The sequence below is a fragment of the Aquarana catesbeiana genome, linkage group LG01 (genome assembly GCF_042186555.1).
Source record: "Aquarana catesbeiana isolate 2022-GZ linkage group LG01, ASM4218655v1, whole genome shotgun sequence".
In the NCBI taxonomy this organism is placed as follows: domain Eukaryota; kingdom Metazoa; phylum Chordata; class Amphibia; order Anura; family Ranidae; genus Aquarana; species Aquarana catesbeiana.
In genome coordinates, this window is record NC_133324.1 from 442,919,949 (window position 1) to 442,947,416 (window position 27,468).

Below are 27,468 nucleotides of genomic sequence, written 5' to 3' on the forward strand. Positions count from 1 at the left end.
ACCTGTCTGTGTCCCAACAATGATTCATCCCTACTGTCAGTTGGGGGATTCCCAGCAGACAGCAGAATGTAAACAAAGGAGCTGTCAGTGGAAAAAAAAATGCATGGACACCATTGGTTTAGAGTGAATTGCTACTGTGTTTGCTCTATGAATAACAATGTGATGCTTTGCTGTGTATGTTCTAATCATGCAAGTTGAAAGGCTACTTCATGCCTGACTTTACTTTTTTTATGTGTCATTTTTGTTATATTTTTACTTTTGTCCCCCCCCCCCCCCAAAATACTCACCCTTATCCAATTCCTTATCCATGCAGCCATGCAGGGGGGGGGGGGGGGGGGGCTCACACTGAATCATACCAGGCCACTTTCCCTCAACATGGCAGTAACCTTGCCAGGGATGAACCCACGAGTCATGGCTGTTAGGATGCTGGTGGTGGATGTAAAAACTGATACAAACAGATGTAAACTGAACTGAAAACAGATTTAAAAACTGAGGTAAACTGAATACGTTTTTTTCTTTGAAAAAAACATGACCGAACGGATGACGCCCATCTGAAAGAAGCTTAATGTGGTTGTAAAGTGAGAAGGTTTTTTATTTTAATGCACCTTATGCATTAAGATAAAAAGCCTTCTGTGTGTAGCAGCCCCTCTCAGCCCCCCTAATACCTACCTGAGCCCATCTCGATCCAGCGATGTTGCAGAAGAGTCTCAGCTGCCCAGGACTCTCCCTCCTCATTGGCTGAGACAGCAGCGCCATTGGCTCCTGCTGCTGTCAAAGTCAGTGAGCCAATGAGGAGAGAGAGGGGGGGCAGGGCCAAACCACGGCTCTGTGTCTGAATGGACACACAGAGCAGCAGCTCGGCTCGGGTGCCCCCAGAGCAAGCTGCTTGCTCTGGGGGCACTCGGCAGGAGGGAGGGGCCAGGAGGGCCGAAGAGGGACCCGAGAAGAGAACAATCTGGGCTGCTCTGTGCAAAACCACTACACAGAGCAGGTAAGTATAAAATGTTTGTTATTTTTAAATGAAAAAGACTGAGACATTGGTATCACTTTAACTAATACATTTGCAGGACAGCTTGTTTTGTTTGAAAATAACACATCTGATTACTGAACTTGATTACTGGCTGAATCACCAGATGAAAATAAACAAAAAAAAAACAAAACAAAAATAAAAAAAACCTAAAGTGTAATTATGGACAATAGTTTTTTTTTTTTTAAATGACAAATTGCATTAACACAGCAGTTTGTTTTTCTGAGTCTCTGCTGTCAAAAGTTCTATTACCTGTTGATCCTGCCAGCAGATTCATTGGTAATCAACTTCTTGCAATAGGGTGACAAGTTGTTTGACGTTAGATGGTCACCCATCTAAGATGGATTGTCTTTTAGATGAACATTATAGCTGGATACACACTATACAATTTTCTTTAGATTTTTTTTCCTTTAGATTTACTAAAACCATATAATATAATATGAGGTCAAATCTAAACACTTTCAATTTGTATGCAATCAGGCAGGCCCTTGTACTATATGATTGAAGCTAAAGGAAATCGAACAAAAGTTGTATAGTGTGTATCCAATATATGGTAGTATGGAATTTAAAATGACAAACAAATTAAACCCCATTCAACACTATGAGCAGTTACAGCACAAAATTTTATTATTTTTTTTATTTTCAATCAAACCATATAAATATAACCTATAGTTGTCATACGATTTGTTATACGATTTGTCTCAATCGATGTAACAGTCTGCTTGCTCTGCATTGCTTGGCCTGTATGTAAAGGTGTAGAAGAATTCTAAATAAAATCATGTGAAAGAATAAAAGGGATTCATACACTGAATATTGTCATTATAGGTATTAATCTCATACCAGAATACAAAAGGCTTCACTCTATTGGTCCTTTAGGTAACGGTACCAACACTTGTATATTTGTGACGTACAAGTCCCCGGTGTTTTGTTAGTGCATTGCTGTATTGCAATTTTGTAAATAGTGCCATGGAGTTGGCAAGGAGTGTGCCAGGAGACAGCTACTGATGAAAAACAGCCAACCTCCGTCCTCAGGGAGAACCATGTGCTCAATAATGCAGCCGTTAGAATGTTTGCCCATCTCAAGGTGTGCATGCACCGCTTTCAAAGGAGAAATAGGAGCGGCGGAGCACCAAAATGCTTTCCCAACCTGCAGTGCCCCCCTGTACAGCTACTCACTATCATATCTGCAATAAGGACATTAAAACAGAAACGTTCAACAACAAAATGACCAACTGAAATGTACTTTTTATAAAAGGTTTTGTAGGAGATTACTCTTACTTTGTGCTCCCATTTCTTATCCAGAAGTGCGAATGTAGTGACATCCCTTTGCTTGCAGAAGTACTGACATTCAGATGGTGTGCTGTCCATGGAGCTTCTCAGTTGTTCCACATCTTTAGCTAATAGTGGCAGAACCACAGGATCCACCAGAAATACTGGAACACTGTGATGGGAAGCCAGATTTAAAAAAGTCTTCACCACTCGCTAGATGATTTTAGAAAACAAAAGACAATAAAATACTATCAATTTGCAAATAAAGTTCAACACACATTTATTTGATCACCTGGACGATCAACCTTGTCATTCTATCCCATATTAATTTTTTTTCTAACTGAATAATTGCTTTCAATTTTTTTCGTATTGTGCTACCTCTGCAAAATGAGTCTAGTCTAACTAAAAAGTGATATTACTGGCCATGCATAGAGTGAATTTGGGTTGTTTCTGATGAAATGGTCGAATTTGCCCAGGGGCATGCCCTGTTGCCTGCTTCTCATCCGACATCTCTTGATGAACAATTCGAGGGAGCCTGGCAAAAATTGTTCTCCGAACAGCCCCAGTATCCAATCAAATGCAGGCACTATTAAGGTATTTTGACAGCCGGCAATGCTGGCTATTACTATACAAGAGCCGTAACAGGATATACATTAATCTGCACTGTGTAGCGTGGATGGTGGAATTGGTTACCTTTTTTCTGTTCAGACTGCAGGTTGAATGAAAAAAAAAAAAAATCTATATATATGTATGGCCGGCCAAACATCTCATGTTGATCACCCTCAAGGCAAATAGAAATCAGTTAGGCCAGCAGTAAGCAAGTCTGGCTGTATTAAAAACGCATGTCCAAGGAAAAAAATCATTACCGCACTGCAAATTTCATAATGATTTTATCCCAAAAAACCTGTCGATCTGCTAAAAATCCAGTGTGCTCCTAACTTCCTGTTTTGGCCTGATAACACAGTGCCTTTGTTGCACTAAAATTCCAACCAGTTTTTTCAGCCCTGTCTACTAGACTATAATATTCCACCTCTTACCCACCACTCTCTGTGCCACATGCATACATTGATTTCTTTCCCAGCAAAACAATGCTGTTGCCTTGACTCCCAACAGCCTGCCCTGGCATTGTGTAGTTCTGGGGAAGAATGGGAGGGGGGGTGGGGGGGTTGTCAATATGAACCAGCAGGCATTTTGGCATATGGGCAGCACAGTGGCTAAATAGTTAGCACTTCGGCCTAGCAGCACTAGGGTCGTCGATTCAAATTCCAACCACAGCACTACCTGCCTGGAGATAACATATTCTTCTGTGTCTGTGTGGGTTTCCTCTGGGTACTCCAGTTTCCTCCCACCATCCAAAGACATGCTGGTAGGTTAATTGCCTCCTGTTTAAATTGGCCCTAGTATGTGTGTGTATGAATGTGAGTTAGCGACCTTAGATTGTAAGCTCCTTGAGGGCAGGGACTGATGTGAATGTACAATATATATGTAAAGCGCTGTGTAAATTGACGGCGCTATATAAGTACCTCATATAAATAACAACATTTCACAAACCTGGAGATGACATCAGAGGAAGAAAAGTTGTTTCTCTGTAATACAAAATGATGCTGGGACATGCTATAGAGGGGGGGAGAGGGAGGTCTGGGGTTAAACTCGGGTAATGCCTGGAAATCTCCTTTTCTAGTGACAACTGAAAATGTTGAATTTTTTTTCTCACTTTCAGTCCACATGACAATGGTCAGTAGAACAATAACCACTAGACATCCGCGCTATGGCCGAATGACGGCCACAGCGCGGACCTGCATTCCCGGGAGGACGTCATATGACGTCCTCCCCTGTGCACGCTCCCTGCGCGCGCCCTGCAGGGCGTGCGCCGGGCGCGCTGTGATCACCGAGTCACTGAGACTCGGCTGATCACCGATCTGAGTAAGGGGCCGGTCCCGGCCCCTTAACATGTGATCAGCTGTCAGCCAATGACAGCTGATCACATGATGTAAACAGGAAGATCGGTAATCGTTTTTTTTTTTACTCGCGCTAACAGCGCGAGTAGAGAAAAAAGCCGATCACCGGCTCAGATGTCAGGGACATCGGTCCCGAAGTGGAAGCACAACACATTCCTCATCAGTGCCACCCAAAAATGCCACCTAACAGTGCCCACAGTGCCACCTAACAGTGCCCACAGTGCCACCTATCAATGCCAACAAGTGCCACCTATCAATGCCAACAAGTGCCACCTATCAATGCCCACAAGTGCCACCTACCAATGCCCACCTGTAGTGCCAATCAGTGTCACCTGTCAGTGCTGCCCATCACTGCCACCCATCAGTGCCCATCACTGCCACCTATCAGTGCCCATCACTGCCGCCTCATCAACGTACATCAATGAAGAAGAAAAAGTACCCGTTAAAAATTTTTTATAACAAAATATAAAAAAAAAAATTTTTTTTTTTTTTTTTTAAATTTAGGTTTTTACATTTTTTTAACAAAAAGTAAAAACCGCAGAGGTGATCAAATACCACCAAAAGAAAGCTCTATTTGTGGGAAAAAAATGATAAAAATTTCATTTGGGTACAGCGTTGCACGACCGCGCAATTGTCATTCAAAAATGCGTTAGCGCTGAAAGCTAAAAATTGGTCTGGATAGGAGGGGGGTTTAAGTGCCCTGTAAGCAAGTGGTTAAAGAGGTCAAATCTTCAAAGCAGGAACAGAGACAGCAATAAAAGCATGACATGGGTTCTAAACCCACACCACTCAATGCAAAACTGAAAAAAAAAAAACACAGAACAAAAAAGAAAAGGTTAAAACTAACTGGCTTTTATGTAATAGTGATCCAGGCGGCTGTTGAGCTGCCCAATCACTTTTGCAGTACAGTGAACATGCTCCACCCCCACTTGCCGTGGTTCTCGCCCCATCCCCCCTTCTTTAAAGAGCCTGGGACCATGGTAAAGGTCTCAGCACACTAAGCAGGAGGAGCGGATTCTGAACATCATTGTTTTATTCTAAACCATATTTCTCCAGGGCATTTACATTTCTTGCTACAGTTAAGTGGGGTAGGATATTTATTGATAAAAACCTTTACATTTAGAGCAGGGGTCGCCAAACGTCGGCCCACATCCGGCTCGCTTGTGTGTTTTCTCTGTCCCGCAGCTCAGACTCTGCCAACATAGCATTGTTGATCTGCTGCTTTTTAAAGCAGCTGCTGTTATCGGCAGTATGTCTGGCAGGTCCTGCAAACAAATCTGCTCCCCCCACACCCTCCCATGCTGAGGATTGGCTGCTGGGAGAGTCAATGTCCTAGCAACCAGTGACGTCATCAGTGTAGCACCTCCCGACTTCCTGCCCGCTGTTTGTATTAGAAATCATTCCACGTGTGTAGCAGCGGGCGGTAGTCGGGAGGTGCAGGAGAGCTGAAGTCTGCAAGAGGCAAATGGGGATAATGATGCTGGGGACATTGATGCTGGGGACACTGATGGGGGACATTGATGCTGGGGACCTTGATGCTGGGGACCTTGATGCTGGGGACTCTGCTAGGGAACTTGATGCTGGGGACTCTGCTAGGGAACTTGATGCTGGGGACTCTGCTAGGGAACTTGATGCTGGGGACTCTGCTAGGGAACTTGATGCTGGGGACACTCATGGGGACATTGTTGCTGGGGACAATGATGCTGGGGAACTTGATGCTGGGGACACTGCTGGGGAACTTACTGATGGGGAGACACTGATGATGGGGACACTGATGATGGAGGACACAGATGTGTGGAAAGGCTCTGATGGGGACACAATGTGCAATGAGACTCTCACAGGGACACAAACGTGCAGAAAGGCTCTGACGGGGACACAGACGTGCACTTAGGATATGATGAGATTATTTAAATTGTATTCATTTATTGATAATGAACACATTTTTTCAGCACGCGAATATTTGTAAAATCTACAATGTAGCCCTCAGGCTAAAAAGATTGGAGACCCCCGATTTAGAGCAACAAAGCTTTACAAAGAAGTTTATGCTTACCCAGTTTGTTCCTTCTTGTGCTGACAAAGTACCTTTCAGCTTTGAAAATGCAGGTCCATGCTAAGTAACACCAAAAACAAAACAAATATCAATAACATGAATATACAAGTATAAACGAGTTTTAACCACTTAAAGACAGCCCACCACATATATACTGCGACAGGGCGGCTCTATTGTGCGAAACGACGTACCAGTATGTCGTTTCATGCAATAGTGTCGGCGCCCGCTGCACAGAGGAGCCGGTGCGTGTGCCCGGCGGACCAGATGTCTGCCGGCCACCCGCGATCTCCCTATGTAAACAAGGCAGATCCGCGTTCTGACAGGGGACAACATGGCGATCTGCTGTTCCTAGTGATCAGAAACAGCGATCTCTGTGTTGTTCCTGTCAGCTCTTCCCCCCCAACAGAAACACACTGAGGGTACACAGTTAACCCCTTCCCTGCCAGTGTAATTTATACATTGATCAGTGCATTTTCCTAGCACTCATCACTGTATTGGTTTCACTGGTCCCAAAAAAAAAAAAAAAATCGCAGATCGCCACCATTACCAGTAAAAACAATAGAAAAAATTAAAAGACCATAAATCTATCCCCTATTTTGTAGGCGCTATAACTTTTTGCGCAAACCAATCAATATACGCTCATTGCGATTTTTTTTTGCCAAAAATATGTAGAAGAATACATATTGGCCTAAACTGATAAATACATTTTTTTGGAATATTTAAAATAGCAGTAAAAAAATTGTTTTTTTTTTCAAAATTGTCGTATTTTTTGTTTAGAGCGCAAAAAATAAAAACCGTAGAGGTGATCAAATACCACCAAAAGAAAGCTCCATTTGTGGAAGAAATGGGATTTTTGACTTACCGTAAAATCAGTTTCTCTGAGTGCATTGACAGACACAGCGCTCCATTATTCAGAACCATGAATAATGCTATGCCTATGGGCAGTCCTAGGTGGTATACACCCCCTCTCTGCTATAGGCCTTCAGTTTAGTAACAAGCAGTGTCAGAAGTATTAAAACTCCTTCGAGGGGTGGGTGCTGTGTCTGTCAATGAAGTCAGAGAAAACGGATTTTACGGTAAGTCAAAAATCCCATTTTCTCTTTCGTTCAGTGACAGACACAAAGCTCCACTATTCGGAACCATTGGGACATCCCAAAGCAGTGCCAAACATGAGGGGTAGGACAACAAAAAATACCAAGGTTAACACAAGAGCCAACCAGGTAACAGGAGCTCAACACAGAACCAACTGGAGCCCAACCTGAACAATACCCCTTCAACAGGGAATAGACCCTCTAAACAGCAGCTTGCAAAACCTTGCGGCCAAAAGAGGCATCCGCAGATGCCAACACATTCACTTCGTAGAACGTTGTGAAAGTGGCCGCCTTGCAAACTCGCGCAACCGTCGCTTGATGACAGAAGGCCCAGGAAGCACTAAGCCCCCGAGAAGAATGTGCTGTAACAGGGAAAGGAGGACTCCGATCCCTGACAGAATAGGCCAGAGTCGTCATCTGTCTGATCCATCCAGAAATGGTCACAGAAGAAGCAGACAGCCAATTTCTTGGCCCGTTCGTGATCCGTCTGACCTCTAAAAAGACCCAGTGGCTGCTAAATACACCCCAATCCCCCGAACCGCATCCAGGGCAGATAAGGCAAATTTCTTAGGATGTGTTGACCAGGGACACAAGGAAAGCAACACAATGTCCTTTTTCAAAAGGGAAATCCGAGGAAGGAACGATGGAAAAGGCTATCACCTCTGCGAGCCGAGGTGATGGCCACCTTGTGAGACAGAGTAAGCAGTGGAATCTCCCGAATATATTGAAAGAGAGGCTTCTGTAGAACCAAAATCACCAAGTTCAGATCCCACGGTGGTATTAGAGACCGCACCGGTGGAACCAGACGTCGAACCCCTTGAATAAAAAAGGTACGCACCAGGGTGTGCGAGACCAGGGGACGCTGAAGAAGTCCACCCAGGCTGACACCTGGCCCTTGATGGTACTCGTGGCCCATTGCTGCTCAATCCCCCGTGAAGGGAGGTCGGAATCTGAGCCACCGTGAAAGAATGAGGATGAATGCCCGGTGACTCACACCAGGATATATGCGCTTTCCACATCCGGAGGTAGAATCTCCACGGAGGTAGACTCCCTAGCTATCAGCAACGTCAGAACTGCAGCACCTGGCTCATCAAAGCCAGGCCGTTAAAACCAGCGACTCTAAAGCAGGATGGGAGAACGGCCCTTGGGACAGTAGATCCTCCCTGAGAGGCAGTCGCCAAGGAACGTCGGCAACCAGGCGCACCCGGTTGGCGTACCCAGACAAACAGGACCAATCCGGGGCCAATAAAATGACCGGAATCCCCGCGGCTGTGATCCTACGCAAAAGCCACAGCAGAAGCTGGAGAGGAGGAAAGGTGTAGAGCAAACGTTACCGGCCCCACGGGCCACCTTGCCAGAAACCTTGGTACCAATCTGTTGAGCCAGGATGCAAACAGGTCTACCTCAGGAGTGCCCCATTGGAGACATATCCGATGAACAAGGGCTGGTGAAGGGTCCACCCCGTGGTCCAACCCTAGCCGACTGAGGCATCCGCCTGTTATTATTCCACTCCTGGAAAGCATACATCGGAGAGGGCCGGAACGAGATGTTCTGCCCACCAGAGGATACTGGCAACTGCCAGGGCTGCCCACACCCTATTTGGTCCGCCCTGGTGATTGACATAAGCCACCGCCATTGCATTGTCCGACTGGATCCGTACCGGGAGCCTCAAAAGTCAATCCGTCCATAATCCAGACATAGTCTGATTGTTCGAAGTTCCAGGATATTGCTTGGTAGTCCAGATTCCACCAGCTTCCAATGATCCTGAGCAGAGCTCAATCCCAAGACACCTCCCCACCCGGACAGACTGGCATTGATGGTCCTGTTCAGTACAAGGGGAGAAAGGATTTACCCCGCCGAATAACCGGAGAGCGAAGCCACCAGACCAGGAAACCTCTGGTTTCCTGGCTCAGCCGAATCCGATTGTCCAGAGACCTCGGGCACTTATCCCATTATGCCAGGATCTCCCTGAAGGAGGCTTGTATGGAACTGTGAAAATGGAGTCGCCTCAAAAAGGTAGATACCATCAGACCAACACCCACATATGCAGGTTCGCAGGGAGGCCCACCTGCCGGACAACAGTAAATGAAAACGCAGCATGCAACTTCTGGAGTTTTTCCAGGGAAAGAAACACTCTGGCCAGAGCTGAAGCCCAGGTCAGGCTCAGGTAATCCAATGTTCTGGAATGGGCCAAAGCAGACTTCAGATGGTATAGTAGCCAACTGAAATCTGTCAAGGTCTGTATAGGAGCTACGTTGCCCCTCGGAGTAGTCGAAGATTCCCAGAAAAAGATTGTCCAGGCAGCCCAGGACCGCAAACCCCCACTGACGTAACCACGCCAGATCCGGGGCCAACACCTCGTGAACATATGAGGAGTGGTGGCAAGACCAAAGGGCAACACCACGCGCTGATAATGCTCAGCACCCACAGCAAAAACAAAGTGCTGGGGTCGGGCACATAGTGGAATGCGTAAGTAAGCATTTGTGATGTCGATAGAAGCCAGAAAGTTTCCATTATGAAGTGGTGCCACCGCCGTGCAGACGGACTCCATCCTGAACTTCTATACCCACACAAGGCAGGTCAGGGCCTTGAGGTCCAGAATTGGACGTACCATGCCCTCCATCTTTTGGACTGTGAACAGGTTTGAATAAAACCCCTGAAACTGTTCCCGACACGGGAATCGTGACAATCACACTCTGAAGCAACAGGGCTTGCACAGCTCCACGAGGAGAACAGCAAACGGTTCGGCGACAGCCGCACATTGGAAGCAAAAAAACTATTTTTGAGGAACAAGGCCGGAAAACTATCTTGTAACCAGACAAAATCAAAACGCGTAATGAAGTCATCCAGGGTAGCCCCCCCACAATACATAACTAAGCACCACTGCAGAAATAGGGAGCTCAACACGCAGGGGAACTGAGGCCAGGAGGCATAGCAGACAAACTGAAGCGCCTAGACCAACAGGTTTGCCAATGCAGCAAAGGCAGGGAGATTCTGCTTACCCTCCAGGTATGTCAGTTGGATCTTTAGAAGCCAGAGATTCCTCTATTGGAATCATGGTTACCTTGAGCAGCCTAGAGACAGAGGGGTCCACTACTTGTGGAACAGTCCACTTTTGAAGCAGGGACTCCTCAAAGGGATACCTCACAGCAAGCATTTTCGGAAGCACAAAAGGGGCACTTTGGGCACTCCAGGTCTTCATGGACAAATTTGGCAAAATAAAAGGGAAAAGGGAACGCTTTCATTGTGCAAGGCGGCTTGTGGGTGCCAAGGGGGAAACCAGCCCTCCACCGCAGCCACCGCTGCATCCCCATCTTGAAAGGTTTCCGCACAAATGTAATAAGTGCGGCAACCAGCGCCTTTTCGTGCACCACTGCAGCTGTGGAGGAATCATCCTCACACCCTGACAGGACAGGGAGCGTGGTCACCAACCCCGCAAGGTGGGCCACGTCCATGGCGGCAGAGCCAGATATAGGATAGTTCGAGACAGAGGAGATATGGGAGGGCGGGGGCTGCCATTTACTAGGCTATGAGTCTAAGCGCCACCACAAAAAACTCAGGAGGGGGCCACCAACTGAGAACCCCACCGCTTGCACAGGGGATGACGACCGAGGCCCCGCACACGGGAAGCTGACCGAGGCCTTCACAGGGGGGCGCAGACCGAGGCCCCTTCACAGGGGGGCACGGACCGAGGCCCCTTCACAGGGGGGCACAGACCGAGGCCCCTTCACAGGGGGGCACAGACCGAGGCCCCTTCACAGGGGGGCACAGACCGAGGCCCCTTCACAGGGGGGCACAGACCGAGGCCCCTTCACAGGGGGGCACAGACCGAGGCCCCTTCACAGGGGGGCACAGACCGAGGCCCCTTCACAGGGGGGCACAGACCGAGGCCCCTTCACAGGGGGGCACAGACCGAGGCCCCTTCACAGGGGGGCACAGACCGAGGCCCCTTCACAGGGGGGCACAGACCGAGGCCCCTTCACAGGGGGGCACAGACCGAGGCCCCTTCACAGGGGGGCACAGACCGAGGCCCCTTCACAGGGGGGCACAGACCGAGGCCCCTTCACAGGGGGGCACAGACCGAGGCCCCTTCACAGGGGGGCACAGACCGAGGCCCCTTCACAGGGGGGCACAGACCGAGGCCCCTTCACAGGGGGGCACAGACCGAGGGCCCACATAGGGGGCGCTGACCGAGGGCCCACATAGGGGGCGCTGACCGAGGCCCCGCACACGGGGCGCCAACTGATGCCGCCCACACAAGGCACCACTGAGGCCCCTCACAGTGGGCCCAGGCTGAAGCCCCACACAGGAAGCGCCAGGAGCACCCACACCGGACCCACCTAACGGACCCCCAAAAAGGAGATCACCCACAGAGCGCCTACAGTGCCGCCCCTCTGGAAGGAGGCAGCCACGGGCCTAGGAGGCCGCAAAAGCCGTGGCCTAATAGGCCACAAAAGCCGCGGCCTAAATTTTCGTCCACCTGCCGCGAGTGGGCGGCCCGCAGGGGGGACCGGACCAATCCAAGCCGCTGAACGAAGGGCAGACACCCAAAAAATGAAAAGCGGCGGCCCACGATCGCGGATGTCCAGTCACCCACCTCCTAGGCCCAAACACTGCAGCAGGTAGGCCCAAGGGATACCCCCAGTAGCAACCCCATGGGTGGAAGGGGGGACAGTGTGTCCAAAAATCACCTAGGCCAGAAGCCTGGGCCTAACCCGGGAAGGGAGGGAGGTTGGAGGAGAACCCCGGAGGGCCCGATTACCCCAGGGAGTACTTGCACCTCACACCACCTCCAGGGAAGGAGAGGAGGGGGCCCCGTACTTACCCATCCAGCGAATTGTGCGGGTAACGCGCCCAGAAAGATCCCCTCGCCACCGAAGTGGGGGTGCTGTTGGCCATGAGGAACGCTGCAACTTAGGCCGACACCCGGTTGTACGCAATCTCGCGAGACGTCTAACTCGCAGGGCCAGCCCCCCATCCAGTGGGGCTTTGTCGTGGCCAACCTAGCGCGTAGCTGCGGTCTGCATGCACTCACTGGCCAGACTGGGGAGACTACTGGATCTTAGTTCCCATCCCAGAAGTTGATTGTAGATCTCACCAGAGAAAAATCCAGGAAAAAAGAAAATAACAAACAAAAAAAATTCACAGGACTAGAGATCCCAGCAGGGAACTAGGTCCTTACTCCTGACTAGGCAGAAAAAAACTGAAGGCCAATAGCAGAGAGGGGGGTGTATACCACCTAGGACTGCCCATAGGCGTAGCCAAGTCTTTTTTTCTGCCTAGTGTCCTACTCCTGTAGGGGGCGTCATAACCCTATGGTTCTGAATAACGGAGCGCTGTGTCTGTCAATGAATGAAAGAGAAAAAAGGACATCAATTTTATTTGGGTACAGCGTCGCACGAGCACGCAATTGTCAGTTAAAGTAATGCAGTGCCATACTGCAAAAAATGGCCTGGTCATTAAGGGGGTAAATCCTTCCGGGGCTGAAGTGGTTAAAATAGTTATATTATATACATACACACACACTATACTGTCAAAAGTATTAGGACGCCTGCCTTCACGCACATGAACTTTAATGGTGCCTTAGTCCATAGGGTTCAAAATTGAGTTGGCCCACCCTTTTCAGCTATAACAGCTTCAACTGTTGTGGGAAGGCTGTCCACAAGGTTTAGGAGTGTGTCTATGGGAATGTTCGACCATTCTTCCAGAAGCGCATTTGTGAGGTCAGGCACTGATGTTGGATGAAAAGGCGTCCCAATACTTTTGGTAGTAGGAACTTAATCTTTCAGCATGACAACGACCCAAAGCATACATCGAAATCAGCAAAAAAATGGCTTCACCAGAAGAAGATGAAGGTTTTGGAATGGCCCAGCCAGAGCCCAGACCAGAATCTGATTGAAAATCTTTGGGGGGATCTGAAGAGGGCTGTGCACAGGAGATGCCCTCGCAATCTGACAGATTTGGAGTGTTTTTGCAAAGAAGAGTGGGCAAATATTGCCAAGTCAAGATGTGCCATGCTGATAGACTAATACCCAAAAAGACTGAGTGCTGTAATAAAATCAAAAGGTGCTTCAACAAAAGTATCAGTAAGGGTGTGCACACTTATGCAACCATAATATTTTATTTTTACTTCCCTCCGCCTAAAAGATTTCAATTTGTTGTTCAACTGAGTTGTACAGTTTATAGGTCACATTAAAAGGTGGAAAAAGTTCTGAAATTATTTATCTTTGTCTCATTTTTTTACATAAAAAAACATAACATTTTAACAGGGGTGTGTAGACTTTTTATATCCACTGTATATACGTATATCCCTGTTCAGTGGATTTTGTTTCCCATTTTGTTTGAATACACAGGAAGGACAGCAATACAAAGCAAACAGAGGATCTAGCGCAGGGGTCTTCAAACTTCGGCTCTCCAGTTGTTCAGGAACTACAATTCCCATCATGCCTAGTCATGTCTGTGAATGTCAGAGTTTTGCAATGCCTCATGGGATGTGTAGTTCTGCAACAGCTTGAGAGCCGTAGTTTGAAGATTCCTGATCTAGCGGCTCCAAACTCTATCCAAAACAAGTAAATGGCTTGAGTTGGAGCTTTAAAGACACACACTGAATAAACAGCTCCCCTTTTCTAGCAAATAAGTTCAATACTTTACTTCCTCGTGCTTTGAGTATCACCAGGAAAAGGCCAGTAAATCTCATAAGGGCAAGGCTAATCATATAGAACAAATAACATGTACAGTAATGTAATGCATACTTTTTAGCAATAATTACCTTGGCAGATATATAGTATCTATAATAATACAGCTGAAACAGGAGAAACAAGGTACTTGCAGCTGTCAACACAGCCAAAACAACATTCTTGTTGATGCGCTGCATCATCCAGGGCTTGTGGATACCCAGTTATAATTTATACCGCTTCTGATCATCTTGCATTAGTGACATGGAGCCAGATCTGCAAACACAGAAAATTAAAGTTGAACTTCAGAAAGACATAAAACACATTAATTAACCATGTCGCTGCCAGAGTCGTTTTAGTAGGTTTTTTTGCACAAGTTTAAAAAATATTTTAGGCCTGAAGGTTGCATAAAACCCCAAAACATTATAGAATTTCTGAAAGCAGATACCCTAGAGAATAATAAAGTGGTAGTCATGTTACACAAAATTACCGCAAAGGTCTAGGAAATGCAAAATTTCAGTAAAAAATACACTAAAGCTAAATTTAAACACAAGAAAAGGTTCCCCTAGGTGGACTTTCCCGGCACTTGCATAACAGAGAAAAATTAGAAGTAGAAACTATAATACATTATAAAAGAATATATATTTTATTCAATTGGAAAATACAAATGTTAAAAACAAAGTGGATATCATAGGTAACAAAGCAGTACTACTTAGTAAACACAGTAGACAATCAAGCAATAGGCAATGATGAAAAGAAACCAGAAAACTCTTTTCAAGCCCGACGCGTTTCGGGGTGTTTAATGTTTCTAGGGTCCTTCTTCAGGGGCATAGTCGAAAAGAGGGGTTCATCTGAGTTAATTGAAAAAAATATAAGAGAATAAGAGTGTGTAGACAAAAGTCAAATAATGCAAAGGTTGTCAGTAGATATCCAGTAGGGGGTTTGAATGATCCATTGATCACCTACCTGGAAAAGTTCCATTAACTGCTTGTGGGAAGAAGTTTAAAACGAAAAACCACTGAGAAAGAGCAGGGTGTAGAAGTGGGCAGTTAAGATGTAGTAGGTATAAGTGCTGTTCTTAGATCTAAGAACAGCACTTATACCTACTACATCTTAACTGCCCACTTCTACACCCTGCTCTTTCTCAGTGGTTTTTCGTTTTAAACTTCTTCCCACAAGCAGTTAATGGAACTTTTCCAGGTAGGTGATCAATGGATCATTCAAACCCCCTACTGGATATCTACTGACAACCTTTGCATTATTTGACTTTTGTCTACACACTCTTATTCTCTTATATTTTTTTCAATTAACTCAGATGAACCCCTCTTTTCGACTATGCCCCTGAAGAAGGACCCTAGAAACATTAAACACCCCGAAACGCGTCGGGCTTGAAAAGAGTTTTCTGGTTTCTTTTCATCATTGCCTATTGCTTGATTGTCTACTGTGTTTACTAAGTAGTACTGCTTTGTTACCTATGATATCCACTTTGTTTTTAACATTTGTATTTTCCAATTGAATAAAATATATATTCTTTTATGATGTATTATAGTTTCTACTTCTAATTTTTCTCTGTTATGCAAGTGCCGGGAAAGTCCACCTAGGGGAACCTTTTCTTGTGTTTATGTACTATTGGACGTGACACGGCTTTCCTCCTAAACAAGTTGGTCTTCCTTTCTTTGTCTAAAGCTAAATTTAGGGCTCACAAACCAAAATAAATTACCTAATTTTTAGTTTAATATAAAAGATAAGGCTGCACCGAGTATATAGATAACCATTGGAGAGAAAAAAAAAAAAAAAAAAACCCAAGAGATAATACAATAAAAAACTCAAAGAAGAAACAGGAGAAAGTTCCAAACAGCACTCAACTTCCCTCTCCTCTCTTAATTCTTTCCTCAATACTCTCTAGCCAAGTTGACACTTCATTGGGGGTAGAAAAAAACCTGACTTCTCCCAGAGCTGAGACCCGCAATCGCGCCGGGAACAAAAGCGCGTAATTGATTCTGAGTTGTTGAAGCTTACGCTTACAGTCTCCAAATTTAGCTCTTTGCCTCTGCAGCTCAGAAGAGAAGTCTGGGTAGATTGAAATCCTAACTCCATTATGCTGGATGTTCCTTAACTCTCTTGCCTTCTGTAAAATAGTGACTTTGTCCCGAAAACACAAAAGCTTAAAAATAAAGGGTCTAGGGTGGCCTCCTGGTGCTAGAGTTTTGGGACCTATTCTGTGTGCCCGCTCAACAGCAAATGTAGCAGAAAATGAGTCCCTGCCGAACTTCTCCCTCAGCCAGTCCTCCATGAATTGAGTGGGGTTGTTCCCCTCACAGCCTTCTGGGAGCCCAAGTACCCTCAGGTTCTCTCTGCGTAGCCTGTTCTCCATACTGTCCATTTTCTGTAAGCAATCCCTTAGTTGGATTTTCATAAGTGCCACCTCTTGCTTTAAGGGGTATACATCGTCCTCCATTTGGCTGAATCTCTCCTCAAGTGCTGTTGTGCGGATGCAAACTGTACGCACTTCCCCTTTGACCACAAGCAATTCATCTCTAATACTTTTAAATTGCTCAGACAGCTCAGTGATTGATTGCTTGCAGGTGTTAACAGCTGTAAGAATATCTTGCAGGGAAGGCTCTCTCTTACCCGAACTGCCCTGGTCTCCCCCTATCGCTCCTTCTAGGCCCAGGTTTTGTTGTTTATCCAAGGTCCCTCTTGAGGCTGAGCCTGCCAGTGGGATAGCTGATGATGGAGCTACCAAAGTCCCATTTTCCTGGGTCTGACTTCTCCTCCCAGGATGTCCCACCTGCTGTTGGCCCCCTCCTAAGTTACTGGATTTGTTAGGGGTTTGATTTGGGGTGTGCGCAAAGCGCTCTAATTTGGTGGCTGCTTGGTTCCCCTTCTCCTTAGCGCTGCGGGTTCCGAGACCCCCTGTCCCTTGCTGGACTGACCCATCCTCCATCCCCTTCTTCCTGGACATTCCTGATGGTATCCTGATAGTATGCTGCTTTGCCAATGCACCGCGCTAGCCCCCTGCCCTGTGATCTGAGCCTGTATAGCCACAGTCCCCTTGCCAGGATATCAGTATTAATGTCTCTTCACAGCTGGGCTTTTTATACTGTGGATGCACACACAGCCAGCGACTCACCCCTCCAGTGCTCCGGGCGGGATCCCGTGCCGCTTAGTCCTTCCAGGGGTTTCCAGCACCGCACAGCACAGCACAGCACAGCTCAATCCCAGGTGTCAGCGCCCTCCTCTCTCACAGGGACAGGCGCTGCCGGTGTATTTCCTGGAAGAGCTCTGTGTGGTTGGGCTCCGTACGGCTCCGTGTAGCAGTCCCGTCCACAGTCGCGTCCGCGGTAGCCTTGTTCAGATGCTCCGGGCAGTCTCCTAGGTCTCCTAGGTCCCGCACTGTCAGACGCCGGGTACAGAGCGAGGGGAGAGGGCTGAACTCAGTCACGGCGTCCTCTCTCGCCTCTCACCTCAACATCCGGTCACGCCCCTCCCAGTTGTTCTATATAGATAACCATGATATCAAACCTTAACCCCTTCCCGCCAAGCGTACGCAGATGCGCGTACTCGGCTTTCCGGGGGTTATACCGGGATGATGCCCGCAGCTACAGGCATCATCCCGGTACCGTTGTTTACAGCGGGCGATCGGCTACCCGAGTATACCAACCGATGCGGCTAAAAGCCGCTCAGCTGTTATACCGGAGGAGCGGGAAGGGACGTCCCCCCCTTGGCTGCCTCCGGTGGCTGGGGGCGGGCTGGAATGAAGCCGTGGGCAGCTTCGTTCCAGCCTTCTAATTGTAAACGCGGAAGCGACGTCGTGACGTCACTTACCGTTTACTCGGCTGCCAATGGCGTTGGTTTTTAAAAAATACACAGCATTCAAAATCGACGTTTTCGGCCATCTGAATACTTTGAAGTGCAAAGGAGGAATCAGGGGTCTTTTAGACCCCCGATCCCTCCATAAAGAGGACCTGTCACCACCTATTACTGTCACAAGGGAGTTTACATTCCTTGTGACAGCAAAAAAAAGTCATCAAAAATTTTTTTTTTTTTTTTTTAAACACAATTTATAAAAATAAAAATAAATAAAATAAGAAAAAAATTATTTCTTTAAAGCGCCCCCGTCCCCGCGAGCTCGCGCAGCAAAGAAAACGCATACGGAAGTCGCGCCCGCATATGTAAACGGTGTTCAAATCACACATGTGAGGTATCGCTGCGATCGTCAGAGCGAGAGCAATAATTCTAGCACTAGACCTCCTCTGTAACTCTAACCTGGTAACCGTAAAAAAAATTTAAAGCGTCGCCTATGGAAATTCTTAGGTACCGTAGTTTGTCGCCATTCCACAAGTGCGTGCAATTATAAAGCATGGCATGTTTGGTATCTATTTACTCGGCGTAACAACATCTTTCACATTATACAAAAAAATTGGGGTAACTTTACTGTTTGGATTTTTTAAAATTCATGAAAGTGTCCCTTTTCCCAAAAATTTGCGTTTAAAACACCACTGCACAAATACCATGCGATATAAAATATTGCAACAATCTCCATTTTATTCTCTAGATTATCTGCTAAAATATATATATATATATATATATATATATATATATATATATATATATATATATATATATATATATAATGTTTGGGGGTTCTAAGTAATTTTCTAGCAAAAAATACAGATTTTAACTTGTAAACACCAGATTTCAAAAATAGGCTTAGTCATGAAAGGGTTAAATTTGCGTGCGCCTGTGAAATGGCGACAAGCTTCAGTACCCTATATTTTCTATAGACAACACTTTAACCACTTCCATACCGGGCCATAGACAAATGATGCTGGCAGGAAAATCCCCTCCCTGTGATGTCCTCTGGTCCTCGCCACTCTTGCGGGCCCCCCAGGGCCTGCAGCGCAGTGGTCGGACACAGCCCATCCCCAATCATGGTAAAGAGCCAATGAAATTGTCTCTTTACCGCGTAAAGCCGGTCACAAATGTCAACAAAAGGCTGTAGTGTAATTTCCAGGTTCTCCTCCTCAGTGTGTGAGAAGGAGATCTGGAAGAAAAAAGTACAGTACAGTGCCTCATCTCCTCCCAAATAAAGACCTGTCACCAGCCCCAGAGTACCCGTCACCAGCCCATCAGAGTAACCGAGTACCCGTCACCAGCCCATCAGAGTAACCGAGTACCCGTCACCAGCCCATCAGAGTAACCGAGTACCCGTCACCAGCCCATCAGAGTACCCGAGTACCCGTCACCAGCCCATCAGAGTACCCGAGTACCTGTCACCAGCCTATCAGAGTACCCGAGTACCTGTCACCAGCCCATCAGAGTACCCGAGTACCTGTCAGCAGCCCATGCCTCATATAATATACGTTGGGGTGTTTGCTTTCCAAAATGGGTCATTTTGTGGGTGTTTCCATTGTCCTGGTGCTCTAGGACCTTCAAAAGTGTGATAGGTTGTCAGGAAACTAAATGTGTAATATGCTCCTAGAACAACCAAAGGCGCTCCCTGTATGTTGGGCCTCTCTATGTGGCCAGGCTGTGTAAAAGTCTCACACATGTGGTATCACCATACTCAGGAGGAGTAGCAGAATGTAATTTGGGGGGTAATTTCTGCTATGTACTGTATATGCTATGTGTTAGAAAAATCGTATAAATTGACAACTTTGTGTAAAAAAAACAAAAAAACAAAAACAAAGTATATTTTCATTTCTTTCCATGTTTTACAAAAACTTTTGCAAAAAGACTCATTATGCCTCATAGAATATACCTTGGGGTGTTTGCTTTCCAAAATGGGGTCATTCTGTGGGCAATTCCACTGTCCTGGTGCTCCAGGGCCTTAAAGTGTGATATGGTCATCAAGAAATAATTTGTGTAATTTATGCTCTTAGAACGCCTGATGGTGCTCCCTGCATGTTGAGCCTCTATATGTGGCCAGGCTGTGTAAAAGTCTCACACATGTGGTATTGCCATACTCGAGAGGAGTAGCAGAATGTATTTTGGGGTGTAATTGGAAGTATGCCTTATTGCTGTTTGAGAAATAATTTGTTATTATGATAATTTTGTGTAAAAAAACAAAAAAATGAATTTCTTACTTTCCCAAGAATTGTGGGAAAAAATTACAACTTCAAAAAACTCATCATGCCTCTTACTACATACCTTGGAATGTCTACTTTCCAAAAAGGGGTAATTTAGAGGGGGGGGTATTTGTACTGTCCTGATATTTCAGTGCCTCAAGAAATGAGATAGGCCGTCAGTGCATCAGGTGTGGTCAGTTTTCAATGACTGGCACCATAGCTTGTAGACTCTAACTTTCACACAGACTAAATAATATCCACTAATTTGGGTTATTTTTACCAAAGATATGTAGCAGTATACATTTTGACCCAAATTTATGAACAAAAGTTACTTATTTGCAAAATTTTTTAATATTTTTGCTCTTTTTTTTACTTCTATCGGAAAAAATTAAAAACCCAATGGTGATTAAATACCACCAAAAGAAAGCTCTATTTGTTTGAAAACAAATGATAAAGATTTTGTTTGGGTACAGTGTAGCATGACTGAGTAATTGTCATTCAAAGTGTAAGAGAGCGGAAAGCTGAAAATAGGTCTGGGCAGGAAGGGGGTATAAGTGCCCAGTATTGAAGAGGTTAATTCCATTTTATTACACACAACTTAATTTCTGAACTTATTTGTTTTGGTTTCTTTGTATGTATGGATTGCATGGGTTGTTACCGACATGTGGTGAAATTTTCATGTCAATAGCAACTTTAGAAATGTATCTAGAAAAATGGTGACGTGTTCAATATGTATTTTACCCGCTGTATATTCTTGTGTGTAACTTTAAATTTACTTAAACATTTTTTTTTTTTACTTAACTTTATTTTTTTAATCACACAGGAGGCAAAATGTTCCCCATGTGATGATTTTTTTTGGTGACAAGTTCTCTTTAAAGCAGAGTTCTGCCTGGGCAAAAAAAAAAAAAAAATAGTCAGCAGCTACAAATACTGACTTTTAATATAAAGGACACTTACCTGTCCAGGGAGCCCGCAATGTCCTTACCCGAAGCCGACCCATCCCTCAGCTCCGGCATCCTTACTAAGGGCAACAGGAAGTGAAGCCTTGCGAATGCGCTTTCTGAATGGTCCCTGCTGTCTTCTGGGACCTGTGTGTCTCCCAGAAGGCAGCAGGGGGAAGGAGGAGGGCTGGACATTGCGTAATTCGCCGCACAAGATTGCGGAGATCTTTCCCCAGAAGTGGGAGCAGATACCTGGATCCGATCCGCGGAAGTTCCATTTCTGGGTGGAACTCCACTTTAATGAGACATCTGGTATCTTAAAAAACCCTACGTGTCTCCCCTGTGATCCACTGAATCTAATGCAATGCAGATTGCACTGCATTACATTGTTTCCCAGCCATGGAAACTTACAGGGGGACCCAGAAGTGACGTCAAACACATTGAGGTCAGCAACAAGTAGAGGAGAAGAGCGGATGTGTGTGCGCTCAGCTCCTTCTCCGTTACGCCGGTCCCAGGCCCACAGATGGGCAAACGGAGCCCAAGATACATGGCGGGGCCAGGGGGTGTGAAAGCAATCCAGCGACACTGGACCATCTGACTGGTGGCAGTCTCAGCCTCCTGCTGTCAGGTCCATATGTCGTATGAACTTGCCAGCAAAAGGCTTAATACAGCTCTGTGTTCAGTAATACCATACATCTTTCCTAAGTATTTTTTTTAACTTTTTTTTATTTTTATTTTTTTTAATTAAAGCAATGTAGGTACCTGAACTTGACTTAATTTCAGTCTCTTGAAGTCCTTGAACAGCAGAGTTCTGACTGGGAGAGGGGAGAAGCAGCACAAGAAATCAGTTTGTGCTGCAGTGCTCATGTGCCAACTAGGTGGATTTGATTTAAATCAAGACGATTTAAATCACTAGTAAAAAGGCTTGATTAAAATCATAATTTTTAAAGAGCAACTGTCATCTCTGTCCCACAGTAGCTCCTCCTCTGACCCGGTGTTGACTCACCGACCGTCCCATTCACTTTAATGGGATGGCTGGTGATGCGGCAGTGACACAACAAGGTGAGGGACATGGCAGCAGCAGGTGAGTGGGTGCCCACTAACAGGCACCGCCATGATGGATCTGAAATGACAGGTGCTCTTTAAATGGTAAGCACCTATTCTTGCTGGTAGCTAGAATCTGTAATATTTGCAAACAAAATGAAGGTTTCCCATTTAGAATAATAGGCTGTCAGGTCAGTAAAACAGAGATATCAGAACCGATTCAATCATACAGTTTGTAGTTTACATAGAGTTTGAAAACAATGCGATAAAGGAATACTCCTGAACTTTGTTTTATCTCATGGTTACTGTAAAATTGTGTGAATGTGTCAATGCAGTGCATGTTATCTCAGCTTGCAGAGCTTGGATTCATTGAATGAGTTTACCAAAAATGTAAATATTGCAGAATATACAGCCTCCTGCTACATAACTAAGCTCCATTTAATGCTGAATAAACTAAATTATTAATGTATCTTTAGATAGATTTTTTACGCCAAAAGCATTTTATTAAAATAAATTTGATAAAAATCAAAAAAAAATCATTGATTTTTATCCACACTGGCTAACAAGGAACACCCTAATAGGAGGAGAGAACAGAGTGACTGAGACAAGAGCTAATCAGTATGTTACCTCCCCTATCACTGTCCAGTCACAGGCTGGGGAAGAGGCAATACCTGTAATGCCGCGTACACACGACCGGACTTTACGGCATACTTTGCCTGGTGGACTTTACGACGGACTTTCCAAATGAACGGACTTGCCTACACACGATCAACCAAAGTCCAATGGATTCGTACGTGATGACATACACCGGACTAAAGTAAGGAAGTTCATAGCCAGTAACCAATAGCTGCCCTAGCGTCGGTTTTCGTCCATCGGACTAGCATACAGACGAGCGGACTTTTCGACCGGACTCGAGTCCATCGGACAGATTTGAAACATGTTTCAAATCTAAGTCTGTCAAACTTTTGAGAAAAAAAAAGTCCGCTGGAGCCCACACACGATCGAATTGTCCGACGAAATCCGGTACGCCGGACCAAGTATGCCGTAAAGTCCGATTGTGTGTATGCGGCATAAGTGTTACTAAACTGCAGTAGAAAAAATTAGGTCTCCTTCCCTGTCTGACAGACCTGGGCTGTGTGACAGATCTGTGTAAATCCCAGGACCGGATGGACAAGAACACTAATCTTTTAGCAGGTAAATCAAATTCTTTATATGTACAGTATTCTATCCATGTATTTAGCCATTTGTCTGGAGTCTAGCTTTGAGATTAACCATGAAAAAATAAGACAAATCAACTCATCCATACAGTACATTCAGTTCTGATCAGTGCTGGGACAGGGTCCTATGCCACCCAAAGTCAGAATGCCAGCACACCCTTTCCCTGTTGTTCCCGTCCTTGTAAACCCTCACATATACCCAGTGAAGTGAACAGTCTCAGGTGCTATACAGAGATGAAGCAAATCCTACTACATAGGTTGTATCTGTCTATCTGCTGCAGTCTGTCCTGTACATTAAGGATGAGCTCAGGCGTGGTCGCAACCCGCACATGTAGAGCCCGCACTGCACAGCGCTAATCACAGGCAGTGACACATTTCCCCGATCTCTGCAGCCGCGGATCAGGTAAACGTCTCACTGCTTGTGATTAGCGCTCCGCACTGCCGATTTCCTGGCGGGCTCTGCACGTGCTGGTTGCGAACACGCCTGAGCTCATCCTTACTGTACATCCATTCAAAGTGCAGAATTTACTCAGGATCTCTTGGCTCTGAAAAGCAGGGGGGCAGAGGCCTGAAGTTACACCCCCACTTTCACACAGGAATAGAGCTGAGGCTGTCAATCACAGGCTGTGTACTGGAGATCCCTCCCCTGTCACATTTTTACCTCTTGGTGTCAGGAAAACTTGTCAGAAAAGATTCATGCTTATAGCAGAGAAACAAGGCAGTGGACAAAAATGACACTTGGTGCTCCTAATTGTGACAATAAACACACTACAGAGCAGTGGTTCTCAACTCCTGTCCTCAGGACTCACTAACAGGCCAGGTTTGCAAGATAACTGAAATACATCACAGGTGATATCATCTGCTGCTCAGTGATTGCAGTATTCTAGTCTGCATCTCCCCAAGGTAATACTTAATATTTGGCCTGTTAGTGGGCCCTGAGGACAGGAGTTGAGAACCACTGTTATAGAGGGATGTGCTTTGTTCACATTTCATGTCTGAGGTTTACAACTATTTTAACAGACCAAAATAGGAACAAATACGAGAGGTTTTCATTTAGAGGGGCTATGTGTGCCTTTGTCTGCGTAGCCAGGATCTGTGAATGGGAAGACTACAAGTCCCATCGTCCACTGTTGCAAAGGAATTCATTTGTCCCAATGGAGCACAGGTGCGGTGACACTGATATTCCCTCCAGCCCCATAACTGAAGGTCCATGCCTTGGTACATATCTGAGGCTGGAGGTAAACAATGCAGGAACCTGTGCATTCCACCTACAATGCTGTGCAGGCTTCAAAGCAAAAATGTTATAAATTCACATTTTTTTTTTGTTATTTATGTTTATATATTAAAGTGTACTGTACCTTTTGTGCTTCTCTTTCCACACACAGCACTATAAGCTATGTGCGTGTTTACACTGCATAATCATTTCAAGGATGGAAGATGCATATATAAGCTGTAATGTTTTGAGTGGACATGAGTACAGAAAGATTAAGTGCCGGTTCACACTGCCGCGACTTGTCATGCGACTGGAGAGTTCAAAGTCACATGACAAGTGGCACCCCATTAACGGCAATGGAACTGTTCTAATCGCTGCCACTCAAGTCACAGCGACTTAGAGGAAAGGTTCCTGCACTCGCAAGTAAGCCGCAATGAAGTTGTGCAGGATGTCAGCTGCAAGAGTTGTGCGACTTTGAAGTCACATAGATGTGAACCAGGACTAAACACAAAAGCAAATATTATACTGCAGCTTACTAATCCTTAGATGTGGTGGCTGCATTTGTTTTCTTTTTAGGCCTTTTTCTTCCGATGATCTGGCCAGTGAGTCTATTATTTTTTGACAGAACAAGCTCTCCTGCAAATGTAACAGTTACAGGGCTGAAATAAACTATTTACCCCTCGTGGGGGGGGGGGGGGCTTACAATAATCAGCTTTATCCCAAAAGGAACAAGAAACTGCATCTTCCAAAACTATCCCCCTTCTCCATAATAGCAGATTATATATAGACTTTATAAGTGAACCTATTTTTACTAATATGGTGGTTCTGGTCACTGGTGGTGTATACAAGGCATGACAAGAAGCAATCATCTCCCCAGAAGAGAAGTGACCTATTGCCTAGGAATAATCTTTCAAGTATCTATCCTTCTAGAAGTTACCTGTGCTGTGTATCTGCCGCATAGCCTTCTAGACATAGACTCGCACCAACCTTCTTCATGTGTACAGTGACCTGTGTATGTTCATCTCTCACAGCCACTTTGTTGTAAAGAAGAGACACCACTACTCTTTCCGTGCCCAAGCTCCAAGCCTCACTCTCATACTCATACGTCATACTCCCCAAAAGAAATGTCTTGTATTCCAAGCCTCGTTCCCAAATCCATCTCCTGTGTTCCAAGCCGTATTCCCCAATTGAAATTATGCTACCAGAGCTTTGTCTTGGGTTCCAAGCCTCACTTTCAGATTACAGTCATTCTCATTCAACAATGTCCTGTGTTTCAAGCCTCACTCTCAGTTTGACGTTCTATGTATGCTGTGCATTCTAAACTTAACTTTTCAGATTAGCGTCGTCCTGCGTTCCAAGCCTCACTCGCGGAATAGAGCATTTTTCTCACAGCAATTTCCTAGGTTGCAAGTTTCACTTTCAGATTACCACACCAGTATCCTGTGTTTCAAGCCTCTCTCTCAGTTCGTCATCCATTCAACTGCAATTCAATGAATAAATACAAGCAGTCTCCTTTGTGCACTTCTTTATTTGAACTCAGAAAGCACACCCTCCTTTTAAAGAGGAACTGCAGTCTGCTCACATAATTTGTAATAAAAACATCTTTGCCATTCTGAAGCTTCCCTCCAACCACTTTACGTATTATTTTAAATAAACTGTGATTCTGTAGTTGCCAAATATGCTGCAGAAATCTCCCTCCACTGAGTCTGGCTGCAACCATTTTAACTGTGGGCAGCTGAATGTGCTGCCTGTTCACTTCCTGGATTTACACAGAGATAGATTTACATAGACTTACACCTTCAGCTTTGAAGCTCTCATTGGCTCTCTTATGACTCACCCCCTCCCTTCCTGGCAAACGCTCAGTGAGAGAGTGAGAGAGAGCTGTACATGATGTCATAAGCCTAGGCTAATGACCAGACAAGAAATGGGAAGTGGGCTGTATAAGGTATTTACTGGCAGAAAAAAAATGTTTTACTATCCAAAGTTAAAACAACAAGGGCAGAGGATTTAATAGATGGAAAGTTGAAAAAATGACTGAAGGTCTGCTTTAAGAAATAAACACTCTATGGCATGGGTGCTCACCTATGGCCCTCAAGCTGTTGCAGAACTACAAGTCCCATGAGGCATTGCAGGGCTGACCGTTACAATCATGACTTCCAAAAAAGCAGAGGCATGATGGGACTTGTAGTTTCCCAACAGCTGGAGGGCCACATGTTGAGCACCCATGCTTTATTGTCTGTCCACACTCCTCCTCTAATGACAGCTCGCTCCTACTTCCATTTACCAGCTCCCTCTGGACTCTTTAGTTCCTTCTCAGGGGAGGATCTGGTGGTCTGATGTTTGCTTTTATTCTACCCTTCTTCTCCTTTCTTTAACCATTTCACATTCTGTCCCCTAATCGTTTCTTACAGAGCATAGTATTCCTCAAATAAAATACAAAAGTATGAAGACAAAAAAAAACCCCCATAAGTGTATATTGATTGGTTTGAGCAAAAGATATAGCGTCTATAAACTATGGGATATATATTGGAACCTTTTTTTTTGTTTATACTAGAAGTGACGGCAATCAGCGACGGATGCAATATTGCAGCAGACAATGTGACACTGACACTTTGTGGCAACCAGTGACACTAATACAGAGATCAGTGCTAAAAATATGCACTGTCACTATACTAATCACTGTCTGGGAATAGGTTAAATATCTAGTGCAATCAAAGGGTTAACTTCTGCCTAACCAGTGATTTTGTGTTTACTATGTGCTGGATTTTATTCCTTGCTTTGCAGGAAAAAAAACTCCAGCACTTCCCCACTGACATGACAGAGCTCTGCCTTGTTTACACAGGCAGAGCTCCGTTCTGTAGTTCTCCTCGATGATCATCGGGTGCTGGCGAACACCCATTGGCCGGCACCCGC

General features: G+C 45.4%; 1 protein-coding gene across 1 annotated transcript in view; it reads right to left on the bottom strand.

The window, feature by feature from the left end:
• FKTN (fukutin) overlaps window positions 1-25,780 on the bottom strand; it is a 62,629-nt gene extending 36,849 nt beyond the window's left edge. Inside the window, exons 1-4 of the mRNA XM_073636173.1 lie at window positions 25,493-25,780; window positions 14,165-14,345; window positions 6,305-6,364; window positions 2,306-2,509 (exon numbers count right to left, since the gene is read on the bottom strand). Coding sequence (XP_073492274.1) covers window positions 2,306-2,509; window positions 6,305-6,364; window positions 14,165-14,272 — 372 coding nt within the window. The 5' untranslated portion in view covers window positions 14,273-14,345; window positions 25,493-25,780. The remainder of the gene's footprint in view (window positions 1-2,305; window positions 2,510-6,304; window positions 6,365-14,164; window positions 14,346-25,492) is intronic.
• Window positions 25,781-27,468: the final 1,688 nt, after the last annotated feature.